The 23,455-nt window shown below is 42.8% G+C and overlaps 1 protein-coding gene across 3 annotated transcripts in view; it reads right to left on the reverse strand.

Annotated features, from left to right (window-relative positions):
- hnrnpll (heterogeneous nuclear ribonucleoprotein L like) overlaps positions 1 to 21,937 on the reverse strand; it is a 35,611-nt gene extending 13,674 nt beyond the window's left edge. For 2 of the 3 annotated variants that reach the window (XM_027011287.3, XM_027011276.3), the window contains exons 1-2: positions 21,563 to 21,936; positions 494 to 612 (exon numbers count right to left, since the gene is read on the reverse strand). In XM_027011287.3, the coding sequence (XP_026867088.1) occupies positions 494 to 612; positions 21,563 to 21,775 (332 nt within the window). In that variant the 5' untranslated portion in view covers positions 21,776 to 21,936. Of the gene's footprint in view, positions 1 to 493; positions 613 to 21,562 lie in introns of all 3 variants that reach the window. The other variant, XM_081709883.1, reaches the window with a different exon arrangement.
- Positions 21,938 to 23,455: the final 1,518 nt, after the last annotated feature.

The raw sequence follows: 23,455 nt of genomic DNA on the forward strand, positions 1-23,455 counted from the left end.
AACAGGCTTATACTTTCCAAGATAACATGACAAGGAGACATGACCGATACCATTACCGTATACTCTTGTGCTCCACTTTAATTCATTGAATTTGGAATGAAAACTCCCATGGGACCTTGTGGGAGATTGAACCAGCTTAATATGGCGATATATCCACCACATTTATCACAACCTTATTAAGAGTTAATTGGTATTCGTGACATCCAAGAGACACAAGCTTCAAAGGACAAGTGATAGCTTTGATTAGGAGTTGTCTCTCAATTATTCATTTGAGAGCTGGGTTTATCTTGAAGGTTAATAAACCTTACACTCTCACCACTACATCAGTGTATACACAAGGAAGATTTACTGTGCCATTAACCTCTCGTAACGATACCCGCTTTGATAAACTTGAGATTCATCCATGCCTTTTGTCTTTAAGGAGCAGAGCAAGCAGATCATATTAGTACAGTATCGAGCCTGTATATTTAGAAAAAAAAAATGCAGTTTTTACCAGATGTTTCCAAATTTCTCCAAAGCCTCCACTAAGTCAGCCTCCACCACAGACTCGCAGAGTCCTCGAACGTGGACGACAGGTGACGGGGCGATCCTGTGGGTCTCATCGCCGTTGTCCTGGAAACCGAGGATGGGCGGTGTTTAGGAGGTCAACCAAACTTGGTGCAGACTGATGTGTTATAATGCATTTTAACACATCACAAGCCACAGGAAAGAGGCAGTCACATGGGCATCAAAAATAAAAATTTCAGTAATTAAATGTACAGAAGGAAACAACAACAACATCTGCCAGTAACTGCACTGTGGTCACCATCTTACATCTGTAGTTGATCACTAGACTCATTTGAATATGAAATTATAAATGTGTTATGAACTCCTACAGTACATTACCAGTTGAAAAAAACAAATGAGGTAAAAAAAAAAAAAAAAAAAACCAGCTAAAAAAAAACAGCTCAAAAGCTAAGCAGCTATAATGGTTGGCATTAAATTAATAAAAAATACATTTTGTGAGCTTATTATTTTTACTATAGCCATAATTTTCAAGCGTACATTTCAGTTTATCATCATGTGAATTATTGAGCACATAAAGAGCCTCCTCTGCCTTCTCTCCTGCAGCCTTCGAGAAACTGGATTATTCAGAGTCAGCAGTGGCCCAGAGGCAGCAGAGGCAGCCAATGTTTCCTTGGATGTGGAACACTGAACGGCAGAGGAATGAACACAGAACCACGAGTTCTCCGTCCTGTTGATATTTACAACTCCATAGTAATGTGCTTTAGAGAAACCAGCAACCAGCACTTCCTGACTTTCACACACAAGCACGCACACACCCAACAGCTACGCCAGTATGTGCTGAATCATTTACAATGTGAGCAAACTGCTTGTTTTTACATTTACAAGTTTGTGCTTTCTGATTCAATTTTTTACTGTGGTTGAAAACCATAACCCTGCTCTTAAATTACCATGGGAAGGGAGATTACTTCAAATTCCATGTTAGTTGTCACCATGATTTGACATTCTGTTGCTGTTTGCATGGAATTGTTGATTAAAAACGCATGAAACAGCAGGACATGTAAATAATATGCAAGTGTTACTTCCTCATCACCCACCAAAAACTGACCATTGATCTGACAACTAGAGGATGGCAAACACAATCTGTGCATGACAACAGAAGGGCTACAGCCTAAAAGAGGTTTAGAATAAAATAGTGTTTCTTATCTAGTGGTTGGCAAGTGTGAAATATAGAAATATGCAAATATATATTGCATTCAGAAGTTTTAGTCTGAACACTCTCTATGTGCAAAGGATAATACATAATCCTTCAAATATTATCCTATTTGTCTGGCAGGAGGGCATCACTCTCAGGAGTTTCTATATTAAACTGACTCTTGTGTGATGGATGCCCTTAGTTACAGTGGTAATGGCAAGATTCAATTGTAACCATCTTCATTTTTTAATGGTCTTAGGAATTATCCAATCGTAACAGTCTTTAGATTTTAATGGTCTTGAAGCTATAAATGTGGACATTGTATGGGTCCTAGTGAATGTTTTGGGTGAGTATTCACCAATTAGTGAAGGACATGTAAAGTGAAAATCTTAGAATGGTTTCAGAGTTACAGAGCTAAAGAGGTTCTGTGAAGGACTGAATAGCCTTTAGTGTGCTACTAATCCACATTACAAGAGATTTTAATAATGCTAAATTAAACAGGTTCAACCTTCTACTGGTCTATCTCCATGTTTGTGAAAGCCTCCAGAAGGTGTGTAGTGAAGTTAAACGGTTTAGAGGGAGCCTGAGACAGGTAAATGCTTTTAAAGGTTTTCCACACCCAGAGAGCCAAAAGGCTGTTAGAAGGCATCAGCACGCTCGTAGATCTGGAGAGGCCTCTAGCATCTGCCTCCGCCCCAATTAACCGTTAGCTTCGTCTGTGGTTCAAACTGAGCATCCCGCCCTCCTTCTTCCTTACGTCTCACCAGAGACTCTTTGAGCCGTCTCAGCACACGAGAAGAAAATCAGAACACTCGTCAGGTTTCTGAGATCATCCTTCTTGTCATTTTCCAACAGTCTCTTTCTGCCTCTCTCTATAAACCTTCATCTGGGTCCTACTTTAAAAAACAGTTCATGAATGACCCCACTCTGAGGAAATCCTGAACTCCGTGAAGTCCTTGGATATATATGCAGTGCGTTACCATGTGCCAAGTGCACATTTTGAGACCTTCGTGCGCTCACTTGCTCGAGAACGGAAGCACAAGCCCGTTCCTGTGGGCGTGCTGTAGCTGCGGGTGGGTAAATCTCCGGCGCGCCGTGACTCTCCCTGAACGTCACCGTGTTAAACACGCTCCCCCAAAAAGCGAGCGCAGCCAGCCAGCCTGCTCACAGAGCTAATTTCACTGGTGACACTTCTATTAATCTGCCTCTGTGTTTTTTTTTCTCCTCTTTCCTCTTCTCGTCCCACGGCAGCAGGAGGGATAGCGCTATGAGGGTGTCAGCAGTCGAGGCAGCCTCTCGCTGCGCTTCCTCCCGTTAATCCACGATATAATCCCGCACAACCGGCCCACCTGATAAGGTACAGTGTCAGAGGAGGTTAAGCAACTCTCTCTCTCTCTCTCTCTCTAAAACTAGAGGGATGAAGGGCAGATGAAGAGGAGGGGTGAGGAAGGGGCGTGTCTAGGATGGCCAAACAGAGGTAAATAAATAAGCCAATAAGTTTTAGCCCATGAAAGGCAAAGGAACTGGCCAATTATTGGATCCTGGGTGGTGGTGATTAAAGGAATCAATTGACAAAAACCTAATTTACCGAAATTTGCCCCTCATCCTGAATGCAGTCATTCAGCCAATTTATGTTTTAGGGCCCAATTTTGCTTCTTTACTTTTGTCTTGTCGGCTAACAAGCAATGCCTACATAAGTAGCATGTGCAAACTGATGGCTTAAATAATTACAAAATACACCCAATTGGTATCAAGTTGTGAAATCATTTCCAACAGACTTTGGTGGCTTGTGTATGTGTGAATTTCCAGCTGCTTGCTGTTACTGGTTTAGCCACGCAGTGCCATTTTCCATATATAACAAAATTTAATACAACGATTTTTGACAATATCATATGGGCAGAGTTGGTACAACTGTTATAAGGTATGCAATGTACTTTTGTATAGATAGATTGTCTAAAGACACAGAAATATATTTGAGACTACTCAGTTTAGTATAAAGCACAGGTAGTGGCAGTGGTAGCTCAGTGGTTAAGGTACTTGACTAGTAATCAGAAGGTTGCCAGTTCAAGCCCCACCACAGCCAGGTGGCCACTGTTGGTCCCATAAGCAAGTCCATTAACCCTAAATTGCTCAAGCTGTACTCAGACAATTGTAAGCTGCTTTGGACAAAAGTGTCTGCTAAGCGACATTAAATGGATGTGTGTACATCAGAGAGATGGAGACCAGCAGGTGCTGCACCTATAAGACAACTGAAGTACACTATAATATTAGTTACACTTAATCTCAACTAAGTTCTGCACTAATACTGTCTGTTCAAGTTTACCTCAATTTGGCTAAATGAATACAACAAAATTACTCTGGAATTACTGTACAACTTTATTCTGGACCTACTAAATATTTATTTGAAAAAAAAGCAGAACAACAAGAAAAGAAATTTGGAATAAATCTGTTTCAGTATACTGCACAACCGCTTTGGCCAAAACTCCTTTAGCCCTAGTCCTGTACAAGCAGAGAGCGCAGAGACACTGGAGTGCACCGCGCCCAGCTCTCACTAGGTTATGGCACAGTCTAATGTTACGAGCCCTATAGTAGGAAGAACGGTCACAGAGCAGGATGTGTAGAACAAGAAGTGGGTCCTGTTGCAACGCAGCTTTTCACAACTTTCATCGGCTCACGTGACTCTGCACATGACTCTGCGCACGTGCACTCACGTTCACTCACAGGCATAACAGCAAACCACAGGTGCATCAGCCATGTCTGGGGCTCCAGCTTGCTATGGGATCCGCAAGCAGCCAGGCTTGGAGATCAGCCACAGATATTAGCCCCGGCAGCCAGCTCGGCCGCTGCAGCCAAGGCTCCTGCAACCAGAAGAACCTGGAGTCCCATGGTGCCATATCGTTTCATGTTAGACTTGCTTAATCAAGGCATGCTTGTTTGCAAAATGTTTGAAAAATCGTTTGTCAGTGAGCCAACTGAATTTACTGTCTATTATTTATGATAACTATCCAGGTTACTATATAAGAACTAAATACATTTATCTTGGATAAATGTATTTGTTTTTGTTTTTTAAATCTTTTCACTTATATTAGACCCATCTATATGGGAGAATGACATAAGTAAGTTAACATAAACAAAATCTATGCAAAGAGCAGGTTTCCAGTTATGGTATCCATACTTTATAAACAAAATAAAAACGAATAAAACCATGATCACGTATTTGATAGAAACAATACAATGTAATGAGATGGCCATGGGAATCACAAACAACCTTGATTCTTGTTGATTGTGAAGAAACCACACCGCAAACAAGAGAGGGTAGTGGCGCCGGAAACGGACGTCAGCTCATGACGTCTTTCACAAAGACACAAAGTCTTCACCCCAGTCATCCCCTGCCCCATCAACCCTACCGGCTCTGCAAGAGACGACACAAAAGCAAAGCCCCGAAGCTGAGGCCTTACGTGCCATTCCGTCTGTGGGACAATAAGTCACTTGCTTTTTTTTTTTTGCTTTTTTTTTTTGCTTTTTTCTTTTTAAAAACTCAACTTAATAGTAGCGGAAGAGAGAAGTGGACAGGCCACGCGGGTTTGGATTTATAATGGCTTATTGCTTCACTTCCTCTGTGTCACCCACTCTCTCTGATGGGCTACTCTTGTTGTGTTAAACTAACATGAAGAAAACAGAAGTGAGCAGTGTAACTTTGTACAGAGAAACACAATCGTCATCTCCTAAATATATGTGCTTCTACAGTCAAGGATTAACACTACAGAAGTAAAAAACCTCAAAGCTGTTCAGCTGACACTAGTGGGGGATGAAGAAAAGGAGGAGCTGAAGAATAACAAATGTTTTAAAAACAGACGTCTTGTCTAGCAATGCAGTTCTGTTTATTGCAACTCCTCTGACCTGAAATGGAAGTGCAAACTGAAGGGTATTTAGGGCCTCCCAAAGTTCCGACTCACGATGCTTATCGGCCTGGTGGACTAGCTTGATAGAGCAAAACCTGAAGGCCAGGGCCTCGGGACCTGAGCCTCCATACATGAGGTGGACTCTTGGAGAGATCAAGGGCTCAGGAGGCTGTGGAAGTCAAAGGAAGGAGTTTATAGCCATTATGTACCATCTACCAAAAGGTTTCTTCAAATCTATCACCCAAAAAATGCTTCTTAGAAGAGTCTTAAGCGAAAAAGAATAACAAACATTATGGTGAGAACGGCTATATAGACTATTGACTCCTTCTAGACAATCAGCTCTAAACAAACATCTCAACACCTCGCCATTACCTACCAACTCCCAGAAGCTCGAACTGAACCAAAATGGCACATCTGTGGTTGGAAAAAAAAAAAAAAAAAAAAAAAAAAAAATCATCATCAGCCTCACTAAAACAGCACAGCTAATCCAAACAACCTTGCTGGCACCTAAAGTTTCTGCAGAAGCAAAGGTGCAGAAGAGCACGGGTCGGCCTCGCTTCCGGCACCTGCAGCTCGCTGTGCAAAGTCTCAGTGTGGGAAGCGCTACTGTGCCGGGGGAGGGTATGTCTGTCTAAACGTGCTATGCTTCTGTCTCCTGACATACTTCTCACACTGCACTGGGGACCTTAGATATTTATGATTTAGCCGGCCTTTTGATATCTTGGAGCTGGTTAGTAAGGGTGAGGAATTCACAAGACACACACATACATGCTGGCTCAGCTCTGCATGTGCATGCCCAGTTCTTGCAGGAACGCCAGAGAAACCACCAGTTTGCAGGAATGTGGCAACCGGGTGTCAGGGCAGCTCCAGGTCAGAACAGAGCACATCGAGAACAAAGAAACTAACTCAAGCAAGCAACTTCCTCTATAAAGGTCACCCTCAAATCATCAACATGGCCTCAATTTCCTCCATTACTAGAATGACGGATTTTGGGGAGGGGTTTTTTCTTACAAGAGTCCTTACTAGAAAAAAAGAAAAACATGACAGGAGTATTTAAGATGGGATGATGTGGCCTCTGCCGCTGGCAAAGATTATTGGAGTGATGAAGCCACAGAAGACAGCGGAGCTTCCGTCAGAAACGTCCCTGTGCTCGGGGTTGAGTCAGGCACGGAGGAGGCAGCGGCAGCCCAGCTCGAGCACAGCAGCCCTGGGCGACGCCGCTCACTCACACGGGGGGGGTCGCCAAGTGGCCCAGCTCTCCTGCTGTCACTATGGTAACAGCTCTCGTCTTTTTTGGCTTCAAGCGAGGGGTGATTGAGGGTGGAGGATGAGATGCTGGTAGGAGGATGCTTGAAGAGCAGTGACCCTGGTGTTTATGTGCGCTGGCGTGCGCGCGCGGGAGACCGTAAACGCTTTCATTTTCCACATTCACTCATCCGCTCTTGATCCTATAAAGAATGCTGATTTTAACCACATGGCGTCTACACGGCCGTTCGCACAAAACAGTTTATTCCATTCCCATTTCTTTTGTTTCTGTTTTTCTCCAAGATGCTAATTGGGCTGGTCCTTGACTTCCCACACCAAAAGCAAGCCATAAAATTTAAGAGGTCAGGCGTCACATACACAGGGCTAATAAGGCGAATGTGATTCATTTTTTAGTGTTGTCCACAGCACAGTTTCAAAGACCACAAATAATCCCAGATGATAAAAATTATTTCTTGGCTGTCCAGGTTTCCTAAATGAGCTCTGTGACTATGCCATGCTCTGTGCCCCCGAATACAGGACGGAAATGACTGAATGGGTTTGGGATGCTAACATGAGCCCAGACATGCCCGCCAAGCCAATGCTCCGAGAGCTCAGGACAGCACCCGCAGTAAAGAGGTGCGGAGCACGTGGGGTCAGGAAGAACGCTCATGGCACAGCAAGGACGAACGGACGCAGGCACGGAACGCCTTGGCAACCAGCCTCCCGAGCTTGCCGGTGCAATCCGAGTGAAACAACATCGGCACCGTCTGTCTCAGGCAAATGTGACCTTCTGGAGAAGCAGGACGGACAGCAGCAGCCTGCTCATTGTGGGTCATGTGGTAACTTTTAGAACAGGAAGCATTTGATTAGGGCAGTGGTAGAGAGCAAAGAGATCATGAAATAAAGATCGCCGGGTCAGTCTTTCTCAGTTCCACAAGTAACACGAGCACCGTGTTAATCAATTCTCAAATATTCTACTACAAGACGACGCGAGAGATGGCACGAAACATGGAAGGAGTGCGAGACAGAGAAAGGGAAGGAGACAGGCGGGGGAAAGCCTTGCCGCTAGGAAGCGTGCTGAATTTTTAAAAGCTTGCTGTAGTACCACAGCCTGTCTCTCTCGTCACTGCCAATTCTGTGTCACGACTGAGGAACCTGGAAGAGGGGAGGGGGGGAGCCAGATTACGGCCACAGCTCATTGGCCAAACAGATATAAGCCCGCCCCGAGAGACTGGGGGAACAGCTCTGAAGATCCAGAGGTCCACCTGTGTAGAATGGGCCCTCCTTCGTGAAGGATCACACTTTTTTCCCCCTCATGGGGCTAGAATGAAAAACAAGCCAGTGGTTCAAGCAGGGATTCCTGCGCATTTGGTAAATGGTTCCCCAGCGCACAGCAAGTTGCTCGTATGTTCCACTGCACAACACAAATCAATATTGTTAGCTCATAAAGCCAGTGGTCTTTTTGTCCCCTCCAGAAAGGACTTCCCAAATTTGTCATTGACATTTGTCAAGCCTGTGGAGAGAGCACTCTATTGTTAAGCAGAATAAATTCAAGTTGCTGTCGTATTGTCAAACGGCTCTTCATTATTCATCGGTTTCAATTGGTAGTCAACAACAAATGTCAAGAAGCACAAAACAACAGGGTTTCCTGGCCAGTGCCAGTCTCTTTTAATAACAGCATGCATAATATGGTTCATTAGAGAACTCAAGCTTGCCTAACGTGACAAGAACATTCTCTTTAGCAGTAAAGGAGGGGTTGCACTTTCTAGCAGTAAAGGATGGGTTGCACTTTCTAGCAGTAAAGGATCGGTTGTATGACAGACAACAGATAGGATCCATCACAATCAACCAGGGAGCGATATATTCAGTTCAACACGAAAAATGTTCCTGAAAACAAGATGTGGTTGTAGAACTCAACTTGTCTGTACCAAAATTATTTTTGTTGTCTTTTGTTGTTAGTGTAATATATTAGGATGACGGTCAGCAAAGAATACTGTTTTATTTCACAAGTTTGCAGTAAACAGTTTGCCTACAGTGTGACTCAACAACGCGGTCTCTTCTCACCCGTCAACTAGAACGCGGTCTCTTCCTACCCGTCTGCTAGAACGCGGTCTCTTCCTACCCGTCTGCTAGAACGCGGTCTCCTCTCACCCGTCTGCTAGAACGCGGTCTCTTCCTACCCGTCTGCTAGAACGCGGTCTCCTCTCACCCGTCTGCTAGAACGCGGTCTCTTCCTACCTGTCCGCTAGAACACGGTCTCTTCCTAGGCGTCCACTAGAACGCGGTCTCCTCTCACCCGTCTGCTAGAACGCGGTCTCTTCCTACATGTCCGCCAGAACACGGTCTCTTCCTACCCGTCCACTAGAACGCGGTCTCTTCCTACCCGTCCACTAGAATGGGGTCTCTTCCCACCTGTCCGCTAGAAGCTCTGTCCCATCCCACAAAGGCTTCATCAAATATTCAAACTCGGCACATAATTTTATTAATGCCCTATAATGTTTTATAAACTCTTTAATTATAAATAAATAACAAGCATGTCTTAAAGCAAACACAGATGGTTTGCTTTAAGAAACATTTAGATAAAACACACACAAACACACCAATTTAGTGTGTTTGTTACCAAAGTGTCGTTGTTCTCTCTGTCATTTTAGGACTCCACGAAAACAGACATACGGTCATCCTTCCATCTCTCTCCCCAAGGTAATCAAAGTGGAGGGGGCAATTAAAGTGGAGGGGGCAATTGACTGCATTACGGTTACAGAGTGAGTGGAAACTCCCACAAGGAAAAGCTCTGTTACATGGCTGATAAACGGTGCCACACCGTTCTGGTCTCCTCAGTCCTGTGAGCACCGCCTGCACAAGTAGAGCACTCACTGCAATCTCCCCCCTGATCCAACCGAACGGAGCACAGCAGCAAGGTAGCGCTGACCTGACAGACGCTGGTCAGCCCAGAGTCTGGTTCAGCCCCGCTAACCGACGCAAACGTCACTCGAAACATACCAGCACCGAGGGAACAGGTCTCCAGCCTGACCGCAACCCAGTTTATATCCATACTTAAAGGTTCATTTTTGTCATTAGTGCTTTCTCCAGGAAGCCCATAGCTACTAATTTTATGACAGTAATCTAGATGTACACCAACTTAATGTCTCGGACACTAGCAGCTGTGGGCGTGACTGCAGACAGCTCCAGTAAAACGTTGCCCTTCCAGTATGCCTCATTTAAACCGGAAGACATATGGACGCTGAGCCCAGGACAGATCCGGTCCGCTCCGTTAAGTACCAGCCAGCACTGAAGGGCTTTCCGACTCCCAACCCAGAACGGAGGAATGGTGTCGTCATTTTACCATCATTCTTCATCAGCTTCATAACATGCACTGTCTATGTGTGCATAAAGCAGGAAGAGGAAAACGACAGAGAAATTACCTGCTAGCACATTAGTGACACTTAGGTGTATAAACGCCTGCCAACAGGTACATTTGTAATTCACAAATTATGTTGTAAATGAACTTGCAACCCCTACTACAATTAATTCCACAACTTCGTGAGTGAGAACATTGGTATACTGGCTGTGTTATGTATGATCCTTCAAACTCCATAGAGCCTTGATGAATGATTAGTGCAAGTGGAAACAGCCAGCATCCAATAGGTCTATCAAGAAGGAACTCGGTTTAACAAGTGTCTCCTATTATCATCTTCTTGCTCTCTCGTTCTCTCGCTCGCTCTCTCTCTCTCTCGCGCGCTCTCGCTCGCTCTCAGCATCCCCCATCTAAACTGACAAGTGGGATCCAGCTGCACCTAAAGCTTACAGCTATGATCAACAAGCATGGAGGTGATTTTCAGACTCAGTTCACAGGCATTGTGCTAGTGCACTGTCCTCGTGCACACACACACACACACACACACACACACACACACAGGCATGCAGCGTGAGGGAGAGCGAGTGAGCGAGTGATAGAGAGAGAGGTTATTATAAATTGGATTCTCTGGCCTACTTTTATAATTACACATTGATATTCAGGCTAGAGTTTTTCTTGCTTTGATGATCTTCACAAACTCTCCCACTGCCATTTTTCCGCTCTTGCATATTCCCCCTTTTTTCTTCGCTCTCCAGTTCCCCTCAGCCTCATTTGTGCTCTTGCCAAGTAGTTTCTTTTCAACGTATACTCAGAGCTTGTTTTCTCTTCAAAGGCAAGCTTAATTTCAGTGACACTCGGGCTCTGTTTGAAATAAGATGGTGATAGTGCGTGACGATAAATCAACTTTAAACACCCGAGGAGAATAACGCACTCTGGCTCTGTAAACACGCAGGCATCAAGAGACACTGGCATTCGTTTCCAGTCACCAACCAATTGTTTTCACTCAGAAACTATTAAACCTTGGGTCGAGGTCCCGTCACAGTGACGTCTACAAAGCATCCCTCATTCTGCATTTTTAGCAGAAAGAAATCTGCTATTCAGTGACTGTTTTTGAAAAATTCTGATTAGGAAATGCTGCTACACTGAACTGTTAAACTGAAAAACTAACAAATTATTTTCTATTCATGCCATCATGTGCTACGCTGGTAAATCGACAGGAACTGCTAAACATCTGAGAAAATATATAACATATAATTGTATATTCTTTTAATTCAGAAATCAGTTCATTCTGTGATCCCCCCCTGAAATGCTTAATCTTTTAGAATTTTAAAATATTATACTGGCCTGACATATATAAATTAATATAAAATTATACATGTTTATTATTAATACAATTTTTACTATACCAAATATTTTGTGTTTGTATTTGATTTTTTATCATTTATAATTTGACCCTTGAAATTTGGAGCCGGGAGCATTTGAGGACGTCCACATAAGAAGGAAGTCAATGGAAAGCCCTCTGTGCTGGATTAGAAGCATGCTAATACAATAAAGACTACGCCTCATCGGTCTTCCTCTCTTCAAGCCTTACTGCGTACAGCACACGCACATCAGACTGCAAATAACAGTGTACTGACTCTGGTCTGTGCTGCTCTGAACCCTCCCCCACCGTGCGTGCCTTGCAAATTTTTCCTAGTCTAATAAACCATCATCTACCTCATTATCTACTTCACCAAGGCTTTCCCTGAAAAAGAGGTATGTAAGGATAACGAAAATGCCAAACTGCCTCCCGCATTTAAGTGGTCTTGTACAAGAACATGAAGCACCGTCACTAGTTCCTGGGGCCAAGTCCAGAAAATAAAACTCAACACTATTCCAACACTGCGCTGAAGATGTTGAACTTGGCATCGGCGCTGTAGGGTTTTTGGCAGTCACAGAATGAACTTAGTCCAGTAATTCGCTGGGAAATTCCAGCCAAAAGGCAAATATTCTGTTCCCACAGGCACCATATTATTTGCACTTTTGGACAAAAGGAGAAAAACAAAAAAAAGTATTGATATGTGTTTCTAACCAGCACACACACACTTAAAACCAGATGAACATGAGGTCAATTAAATAAGAACAAAATTTCAATATAAGACCCTTTTATTTGTGATTAGAGATGGCAAGAAACCAAGTTTCTGTACCGATCCAATAGCGATATCTTGCATTTGAATGTCAGCCGATATTTTTCATTAAAACCTAAGACTGTTGGGGAACTTTTTTGTGTGAGATGTATTATATACGTTACATTTTTACAATACTAAAACATTTAATTTTACAATACTAAAACATTCAATTTTTTCCTCGCATTTCTAGAGTGCATCTCTTAATGAGATTATATTTATTGCCTTGGTCATTGCTTGCTTGGTTCTCTGTATTGTACACACTCACACACACACACACACACACACACACCCACTCTCTCTCTCTCTCTCTCTCTCTCTCTCTCTCTCTCAGTACGGACGCCTCATGTGCTGACTCTTGAAACTTACACTATACTTTGTACTACCTGAACTACAAGTCTCTTCACTCGACCTCTGCCTAAAACCAGTAGAAATGTAATCTAATAATGATTACATGATGGCTATTCTTTCTAGCCAGAAAAAAAATCATCGAATCGACAGTTATATTATAAAGTTATATCCAGAGATTCCTATTCAAATTTTCCAGTCCACCTCAAACTCAACAGGCTAATGATAACCTCAGCAGCTCGTCTCCTTCTCGGTTTGAATGTACTAAAGCTTTGGAGTCATTTTAACTTCATGAATTCAGAGAAGGAGTGTATTTTACTTGTTCGGTTGCTCTCTTTCTTCTCGTCTCTTGCTCGGTTCCTGTCAGGTCGCTGCTATTCTTTCTCCATCACTGAACTTGTGTTACATCACGGCCAAACTGAAAGCAATGTGGTCTGTGTTTTTTCCCCAACATCGGATTACTAAACAAATCTCTGTTGGTCACGGATCCATGATGGTGAGCCATTTTGTCTCATTTAAATACTCCCACTAGAAGGCAGATAACCTGTTCCTCCACACTGAATTATCAAAATGATTGCAATGCAAGTCACCATGTGTGTGCGAGCGCATGAATATTTGCAGTTAAACATAACCATTTTAATTGTTAATGTAAAGAAAACAGTTCAACTCTACAGCTGCATATAAACTATCATCAGATTAACCCAGATGTTACGTGACCTGCTCAAACTAACATGGCTGTCATCACGTGACCTACGGTACACTACCGCAAAGCACCGCTGCGCTACACTCAGGATGGTATCAGACTGGTTTCCTTAAATGTTTTTCTCCCAATATCCGATCCACCATTCTTTGCTGATATCGGCCCAATTCCGATATGTAGCATCATATCAGCGCCATCTGTATTTGTGAGGCAAAGTCATAATTATCTACAGAAACAGAAAATTCCCAAGAGAACCTAAATGGCCGCCAGATGTCCGTGTGGTGGAATATTCATGCTCAGGCCATTATGTATTAAGTGTCAGATTTCAATTACACAAATGCATAAACAGCCTAATCAGGCTTAAGGGAGAGAAACCAACCTCTCTTCATCAGTGCCTGTTCCTGGGTCTTATGACACCCAAGGCATAATGACTGGTTAAAAATAGGGCATAATCACTGGAATCACAAGGAAACACGCTCATTGTGAGTGAGGCTAAAAATAACCATATGGCTAGCTCTTCTTTTTTCTGCAGGAATAAAATGGCTGCAGCATTGGAATTGTAATCCAATCAAATTCCAAAAGGTCCTCAATTTGATTACAAAAACTACTAAAATTAATTATGGAGCGTGACACATTGTGAGCAGCTCTCCGCTGGCCCAGACAAACAGGGAATTGAGATGCGATTCAGGTGGGTAGGGGGTTTGTGGCTTCCATCCATCATGCCTGTGTCAGGGATGCTGCACCAGAGCTTGTGCAAAAGCAGCAACATGGCAGCAGAGCACTGCACCCATAACACATGGCAGTCAGCAGAAGCAGCACACACTGCCTCACTTTCTTCTGCAGCACACCAGCTCTGAATTGGCCCACCGTCATCTAGTTTAAAGCTTAATAGCACGTGTGCTCATCTACGCCAACAAGACCAACTACACCCTCTACGCTTACTGCTGCCGACTCTTACTGTTCAGTGAGTTCCATGTGAGCATGTTTAACACTGACTATACAAGTCTACCGCAGGCGCAATCAGAGTGTCATGGGCCATACACGCGTGCAAACCCCCGACCGGTCTGTAATTTTTTTAAACTGCAGATTATAACACAGGATGAGGGAGAATGAGGTGAGCTGAGCAGAGGTGGAGCCATAGAAGATGAAGAAGGAAAACAATCGAACAATCGTGATATTTTTATAACGCAAAGAAGAAAAGCGTTCATAAAATATTTTAAAACAGGTTTGAGAGAGCTGTATTTTTGACCTGTTGAATTGTGACTTTTTCTTACCATGCAAGCTGTATTGTAAACTCTGTATGTAGCTATCAAGTCAGCTTTTATTTATTGATTTTGTAGATGGACTTTTGCACAGCCATGGAGAGATATTGGCAATTGTTTTTGCTCTCATACAGATAAAAAGCAGTCAGTCAATGTGCCATTTAAAAAGAAATGAAAATATATTGATAAACATGCAAAAAATGTCTGTGAAATTTTGTGTGCAGGAATTGAGCTATTAAAATTAGATTTTAAAAAAAATACTGAGTAAGTACAAAGCGCTTTACCTAAGAGAAACAATGGCTCAGACTGCCAATTTTACCAATCAACCCTGACCAAGTTTGCGCGTTTATTATTAAAACCACATATTTATTTTATTATAGTTCCGAGCAAGTTATAAATAAAAAAAAATACAATATATACAAAATGCATACAACATCTGATTTTAAATATTACTAAATATCTTAAAACTGTGTGACTAAAAGTGTCAATCAAAACAGTCATGTATTTGTGAATGGCCAACACGGCTCTACTTCATGCCCGAGGACCTGCCCACGTATCCAGCACACTCTGTGCCTTAGGAACACAAAAGTACTTTCTGAGATGACTTTTTAAAAAGCATATTTTGAAATCAGAGCCTTTGATTCTTTTTAAATACATTTTAAAAATTAAGGGACCACTGAAAAATTCAGTTTCTCTAATTTTACAATTTCAGGTATGTGCTTGAGTAAAATGAACATAATTATTCCATATACTACATTTATCTCAATTTCCAAATCAAAATATTGCCATTTAGAAAATAACAAAAAGATGCAGCGTTTTCATGACTCAATTAATGCAAAGAACACAAGTTCACATTCATATGTAAACACCACAATACAAATGTTTTAAGAGTTCAGAAGTCAACATTTAACTCAGATTTTCAATCACAGCTTTCATGCATCTTGGCATGCTCTCCACTGGTCTTTCATTGCTCGTTAAATAAGATTTGGTTTAGGTGATCACCTCATCAGTACCTCATTAAATAGAATGAGGTGAGCCTGTATTGGAAAGCAAAATACTCTGGAACTGAATAGCTGCTATACATGCAGAGACAGAATTCTGGAGTGGCCTTAATATTCCAGAGCTGTGTATATGCCAGTATTTAAAATGTAACAATTGGCTTCCAAAGCCAATTTTATAATTTAATGGGAACGCATGCTTCAGACCTTGTTTACATGCATGAAAGAAAGTAGACAGGGGAAAAGGAATAATAATTTTAAGTCAGTCACTAATTCCAAAGCACAATGATATAAATGGCTGACACAGGAAAGCTGTGGAATGTTAAGCAATGCTTCCATCAGGATGTTAGGAAGCGTTTGAGCTTCGGTAGCTGTCACTGACAATGGCAGCAAAGGGCAAGCAGGAGCTGCCGCACCTTATGAATTTCTTCAGAGAGGCGTCTGGGCTCTTATGACTCCGCAGTGAAGGCCGCCATCGAGATCAGAGCGCACAGTGCTTATCGTGTCCCTGTGTGTTCAGCAAGCATTACACTTTTATTATTAGGCACCTGGGGCCACTGCACTAAAGGACGATCTGGTCCGACCAGGCCGCCACATGACCTCATGCACCTTACCCAAAATAGCCTGCTATGCTACTTTATTATTCAAAACCACCGACATGCACTCATATATGCACACACATAGCACAACAGGGGTTATATTTCCAGTACATCAAGAAAGGTATGAAAAACGGGTTTAAAAGGAACCATAAGGGCCACAAGCCGAAAAAATGAGAATTTGTATGAATTGATGGGTGTTGGACTGGTGCTTCCCAGCAGACCTTGTGCTAGAGGAAGCGCATGGTGCTCACAACACTAAGGTCATGGCTTCAACTCCCAGGGAGTAAATCCACTGTCAAACTGATCTATATGTGTGCAAGTTGCAGTGGATAAGAGTGTTGTTTACTAAACATTTACTAAAATGACAACACTGACAGAGTAAAAGGTTTCAGATTTAACAGTGAATGTTCAGACGTGTCCTCTCTGCAATCTACATTTAGCATTGACATTGCAACGGCCACATGCACATGTCTCCAACATGCACTGTCACGAAGACATGACAGATGCAGGGTACACAGACTTCCAAACAAGTTCATGCAAATTTCCCTGCTTATTCCACTTAGCTCTGCTACACCTTGTCTGCTTCACACACTGGGTGGACATGGACACAGTGGTGCAGTCACTGCATGCCGAGGGCTGCCATGCTCCACTAGCCATGCGGAGAAAGGGCTTTCATAAATGAAGACCAAAACTGGGGCAGTTTGTGGAATTTCTCCGAAGATCATACGCTAGGCTGTTTGAGAACAGGTTTTAAAGGGACCTTAATTCCAGACGTGGTAAAATCCACAATAACATTTCGAGCATTCACCAAATTAAAACATCTCCGTAGCACGTGTTACAGCACTGTACTATCTGTGATCAGGCCATGTATTTTAAGGCCGTATCTTCAATCTAAGTTTAGGAAATCATGATAGAATACCTTCAAGTTGTTCAAACAAAAAAAAAAGAAATGGTTGTGATACATGCTCTGCTGTTTCCTGCAGGAAACTTGCAGGTTATATGCAGAACTGCTCTTTACCTGTGATCCATAACACCAGAACTGCTTTGAGCTGGTACAGATCGTGAGCAGCAGATTCCGTTACACTCACTTCTAGTGTTGTCTATCTGCCACAGTTGCTGTGAACTAGCTGATCTTAAACTTTACATCAGTGCATTGTTTTAGGTTGAACAAGTGATTTTGAAAGCCTTCACAATAGTATCTTGTCCTTTTATTTACAAAAACCTTGCTCAGGGGAGGCTGAAATGTAACAGAAACTAACCAGATTTCACTTTTTGAAAATGATGTCTATACTTTGAAATTTTCAAAATTTTCAATATTTTTTTCTTTAGTAAACATACTAAGAGTTAATATATACAGGCTACCCAAAAAAATTTCTAGGTAGCCCAGTACCTAGTTGTTCAACTATTAGACTTTGATATGTAGCCATGTAACATCATATTTCATACAGTTTCATCACTCAGTTTTAAAAAGCTAAAGCACTGGCTATGTACCTTCAGGAAATGGGAGGGTACTCAACAAATTAGGCTACTTACTGGTTACTAGTTACTCTATTTGATTTCCTTATAAGATTTGTCATATCGTTTAAAAGTGGTCAATCAATCCAACAGCATGTGTCAATGACAAAACACAAACCCCTACAAACCCCGCCACTACACACACACACACACACAGACAAACACACACACACACACCTCCCACCCACCTTGACCAGAAACTACATTAAAATTATGATTATTCAATGTGTTATAGTACATATTTATTAATAAGCAAACATATAAATAAACTGTAAAATAGAGAACTTTATCATTGTTGCAATTTCCCACAGGATAAATTAAATTGTGTCTATTTATCTATAGGCCTATATATTGCGTTTCCTTCTGTGTCCTAATATGCGTTTTCCAGGAAGTGGAAGCCAGTCTAGAAATGGGTAAAACAGAGGCAAATCTATTCTAGCCTTTCCTCAGGGGAGACAAAACCCAGAGTATTGGTGGCATGCTGGTAACAGACATAAGATGTCCTATGGATAATGTTCATGCCCTTGCACATGTCCCAAGTGTGTCAGTAAAGAATGGGTTAGCAAGTCATATGGGGACTACACGTTCCGGCACTGGTATGGTGGTATGGATCAAGTACAAACGGAGAGTAAATTAGTTTGCATAATCAAAAGATATTGTAACTTATTTTTGCATAAAAAAGAAAGTACTTGGAGTTTAAGTGGACCCAGTTTACACCTCTGCAGCTCATCTGATAGAGCCGGCACCACGTGGCACTTGTAACACCAAGGTATGTAGTATGTACCCAGGGGGTACAGGTTCTGTCACCTGATAAACACGCACGCTACACTGGAAAAGATGGCGTACCTAATGCTGGAAATGTAAATAAGGCTTCTCTGTCTGCTGTCAGCATGGAAGAACTGAGAATTGTAACGTACAAAAACTTTCTCAAAAAAAGTATTTTGCATTATTTTACAAAGTATTTTAAATACCATTTTACTGCGAGTTATACTGTGTATGACTATGTATGTGACAAATAAACCAAACTTGAAACTTGAAATACAGTACGTATTAATAAATAAAGCCACATAAAAACAGCAGCTAGAGAACTTCTATTCACGCACACAAAAGTATAGAACATCACTTTAAATTCTCGAACATCACTGCTGCTATGAGTTATGTTTTTTCATTTCTTGCCTCCTGCATTCTGAGCTGTGTCTGTAAACACCGGGACTAGACCATAGCAAACACCCCTCCCTGAGCACTTTACAGAAATCTTCACACTCTGAAATCCTTGTTTGTGGCTATAACAACATAACAGACAACCTTGTGGTTGCTACTTGAAAATCAACATGTGCCTTTTTATGCTACACACTCCTCAATGGAAGTTGAAGTACAGACATCACAGCCTTCTGATTTAATATAAACCCTTGCCTTATTCTGTGTCCATAAACTGATGTGCTGTTGTCTATCTACAATCGAATCTCTTTGCAGACATGCTCACTCAGCTTATCACACATACATACGAACGCAAGCACAAATGCATGCATATAGACAAAACCAAGTCACAACTGAGGTGCAAAGAACTTCCATTTACAGAAGACAGCCTGAGCAGGAAGTAATTGTGACCTACAGTATTTTCAATATTATTGTGAACAAAAGATGAATTTTGTAGTGCTGCCAATCTTATGCCATTTTACAGTGAATCTGGAAACATTAGCTCAGTCTCTGCTTGTTGGTTTTGCTACAAGATTTTATACCCTTTTGAATTTTCATCAACCTACTTCAAAAGACCCAAGTTTACAGTACACAAGAGAACACAAAACTGTCACACCTGCGGTATCTGAGACTGTGGAACATACACATGAATGGAAACCGATCATCAATGCTTACTTAAGAATCCCGTTAAAAACAGAAGGCAAGTGCTGACCAGTGATCAACCAGTATGACAGACAAAATTATTCTGCATTTGTGTACATTTACATGTGCAATGTAAAAATGTATTCACTTAAACTTGGTGACGGATCTGTCGTACTTTTAAGCTGAAATTAGAACTGGGCGTTCTCCCACCAGACTCATGATGAGCTCTTCAGAGGCACACACCAGCAGTGTTGCTCAGCCCTCGTGCAGCACCTTCCACACGTGCATCTAATGCACACACACTAGATTCAAATCAATAGGTAATTTCTTAGCTGGGACCAGGCCTCGTCACTCTCATTTCCTCTGGTGCAGGTGTAGCCTCATTGCAAGGCCCTGGCCGTAAGCATTGTAGGTGGGACAGCATTCGTTTCTCATCCACGCCTGTCTACATCCATCCTCATCATGGCTCCACATGGCCATCATGGCCTCGTAGGACCCAGCAGCCCGCTATGGAGAGAGCGAGAGAGGGAGGGGCAGAAGCATCGCTCTTGGCTTATCTCACCCCACCCTCATTTGCATTCACACAAAAAGTGGGAAGATTAAGCATGCAATGTGAATGTCAGACCCATATTGCATACCCACCCACTCCCCCGCCCGGGTAGTGCAGAGAATATGTTTTACATCCAAAGGCTGATAACAGCAGACAGGCACACACCTGCCCTGCTTTGATCTCATCATCATCCACCCAGACCTGACCTGGACAAAGCGCTGTTGCTGTCACACCTAACGCAGCGATGCATGTCATTCTCCAGGAGGTCACAGAGACTACGGCGTGGCCACATGGACAGGCCCATCGCTACAGTAACGACCAGCATCCGTTCCCCATGCCAATACAAGGGACATAAACGATCAATTATAAAGAGCACTCCTGACACACGGAGAGACTGGAGTGGACAGAGAGTAAAAATGTGTGCTTGTGTGCATGCGTGTGTGTGTGTGTGTGTGTGTGTGTGTGCGTGTGTGTGTGATGTGTGACAGTTTCTCACACACAAAGTGTGTTGTTCTTATGTGGTCAGCTACAGCTTTTTTAGAAGAGACAGTCAGCTGCACAGAAGATCATTTTCTTATAGAAGTGACAACTGCTTTCTAGGCTTGCCTGTGTAGAAACTGCGTAAGAGTAAATCATGCTCGTGGTAGACTTAATACGAGTAAGTCTCAAATGAACAAATCCTATATTTGGAGCCCAGATGCACAAACCCCTTACGCCTTTCTTTCTTTTTTTTAAACCAATTTCCAAAAGCGTGGAAAATAACTTGCATGACCCGGCATGTCAAATATTTTCTAATTTATCTGAGGTCGACAGACAGTTGCAGACAATGTGAAACCTGATTAGGTGTAACGGAGTTGAAGTGCATGCGTCTGGTTTCCTAACGCAAGGAGCTGTATCAACCATAAATATCTCGTCTGGTTGACTCCTTTTTGTTGTGCGTGCACGGCGAAAAATATAACGTCAACTAAGTGTTCTTTTAATTTAAAACTGCGAAAGTAGCTGTCGGTAAGGTTAAAATCTAAGTGAATCGTGTTCTGACGTCCCTGGACGCGGTCAGCACAGGGCTAAAAGTGTCCGCCGTCCACCGCAGTGCTGAGGGTCGTCCGAACTTCACCGTTCATGGATGGTCCGGACGTCGCGGTTCTGCTCGGATACGATTGTTATTCGTCTCATTATCATTTCATATAATTTCGTCTCATCTCATGTCATTTCACCGGCTAACGCTACAAGCTAATTTGTGAGCAAGGAGGTCAAATATTCTAGCAGTGAATATTCGCATCGAACTGCAAATATTTGTGTGTATATATATTTTTTTTTTATTATTATTATTTTTTTTTCATGTAGAATATTTCGACTTGGGTTTATAAAGCCTAAGGAGCGCTCACCTTTCTCCCAGATCCGTATTTTGATGCGCTCCACCGAGGTCTTTTCTGCTCACCGGGCCCTGTGTCATCCTCCTCGTCTCCTAGCAGCCCCGCCGATGCTGAGTCTGAATCCTCCCCTTCCTCCAGCTCCTCTCCCTCCTCAACCTCGGACGTCTTTAGCCGCTTGGGCGCTCTCTCGTATTCCCCCTCCGCGTATTCCTCGATAAGGGACATTGTCAGCGGGGCGGGTGGCGACGAACAGTCGGTACGCGAGTAAATATGCGAATTGTTACGGGCTTAAAGGCGGAGAGCGGGTCCGTTCCGCAGCATGTGCCTGGCTGGTGAGCCTTCTCACAGCTGTGCGCGTCTGCGGAGCCGAGCCGCATCCAGCGACTCACGCCCTCTTGTGTGAGCTCACACCTTCGCCCTTTGTTCGCGACGCCGCCTTGACGGCCTGGGCGCACATCGCGGAGCTCTTTCATTGGACGGCCGCTTGTCCGTCCTTCCTGTGCGATTGCTGATTGGCTACGAAAACCATTCGTAAATATTAAAAGATGGTGCGGCAGTCCCTCGGTATTTTAATTTTTAACTCGGCGATGGGTTAGAAATATGTTAATATTATCAGGAATATACCGTAGCTAGCTAGATGTAAAATGCGAATTTGCTTTACAGTTGGAGAATGCGAGTAGGTAGTAGGCTAGTATAAATAAAGGTTACATTAAAAAGAGATTAAAAAACCTCCGACCGATTATTTTCCAATTCTTATGCCAAACGTCATCGTAGTATTACTATTAGGCTTCGTAGAGCCGAGTGATTGGCGACGAGCCGAGGCTTTTAGTCTCTTGCCAGATCTTCTTCAATGTTACATTATCTACATGGGTATAAGAAGAGACAAATGATCCTATTTAAATAAGGGAGGAAAACCACACGTGTGAGAAAGCTTGCCATGAATGAAACCCAGTAGGTTTTTAATCATCTTACTAAATAGGTTATTGCTGCATAGGCTAATGCTGTAAAAGTAGCAGTTAACATATATTTCATTTATTTCACTTTGTCTTTCTCCCAGATATTTTATAGACAACCCGTCATCATATGATTAAACAAAAATTCGCTGTAGGTTACCAATATATAGTTACATTTAAATGGCAGCTCTTAATGTTCGTGTATTATATTTTTGCCTGGGCTTGGTTTCTGAAAGTCCCACATTTAGTTGTATAGCTATCGCCTGGCAACTGTTGTGCTTTAATATTCTCTCTGCTACATATGCAGTGTCACAAAACATTTGGGAAACACATTCATGAAATCCATGAGGATGCTCTCTGTTGTTGCAGTCTACATCACTTGCAACCAAAACCTTTTTTTTTCAGCAGTGACCGGTAAGGACTTGGGGTCTGGGTCTGCAAGCGCAGGTAGTGTACGCAACACACTTCACAAGGGTATTGAAGGCTGATGAGCGTCTCCTTGTTCAGCCTAGATCTTTCTCACAGTGAAGCATTTCTCTCCCCTGGACAGCTACTCAAGAAGCTGTTTTGTGTTGTAAGTGAGTGCGCGAAATGTTCGCATCATGCCAGAACGACGATGAGCTGATGAGCGTCCCTTTGGCTGCTGCTGACAGCACGCAAACGTGACCTCCATTAGAAACACGCGGTACAAGCGCCGGCGACACACCGACGGTAGTACCCCAGCAATTACCGCACGGATCCGAAATGCTGCACCTCGTCTTCTTCCTCTCACAAAGTAAATGTGCGCCAAAGAAATCCCAGTGAATGGATGGGAAATGGTGACACGTCTCATCGCCTTCGCGAGCCGTGTAATCGCGAGGCATTTTGGGATAATTCGTCCGATTTGTTCGTGCCATCCCGTCTTTTGTTTGCAGGTAAAGACCTTTGGTGAACTGGCATAAAAACGGGCTTT

The sequence above is a fragment of the Electrophorus electricus genome, chromosome 3 (genome assembly GCF_041902795.1).
Source record: "Electrophorus electricus isolate QZ-2024a chromosome 3, ASM4190279v1, whole genome shotgun sequence".
Lineage (NCBI taxonomy): Eukaryota > Metazoa > Chordata > Actinopteri > Gymnotiformes > Gymnotidae > Electrophorus > Electrophorus electricus.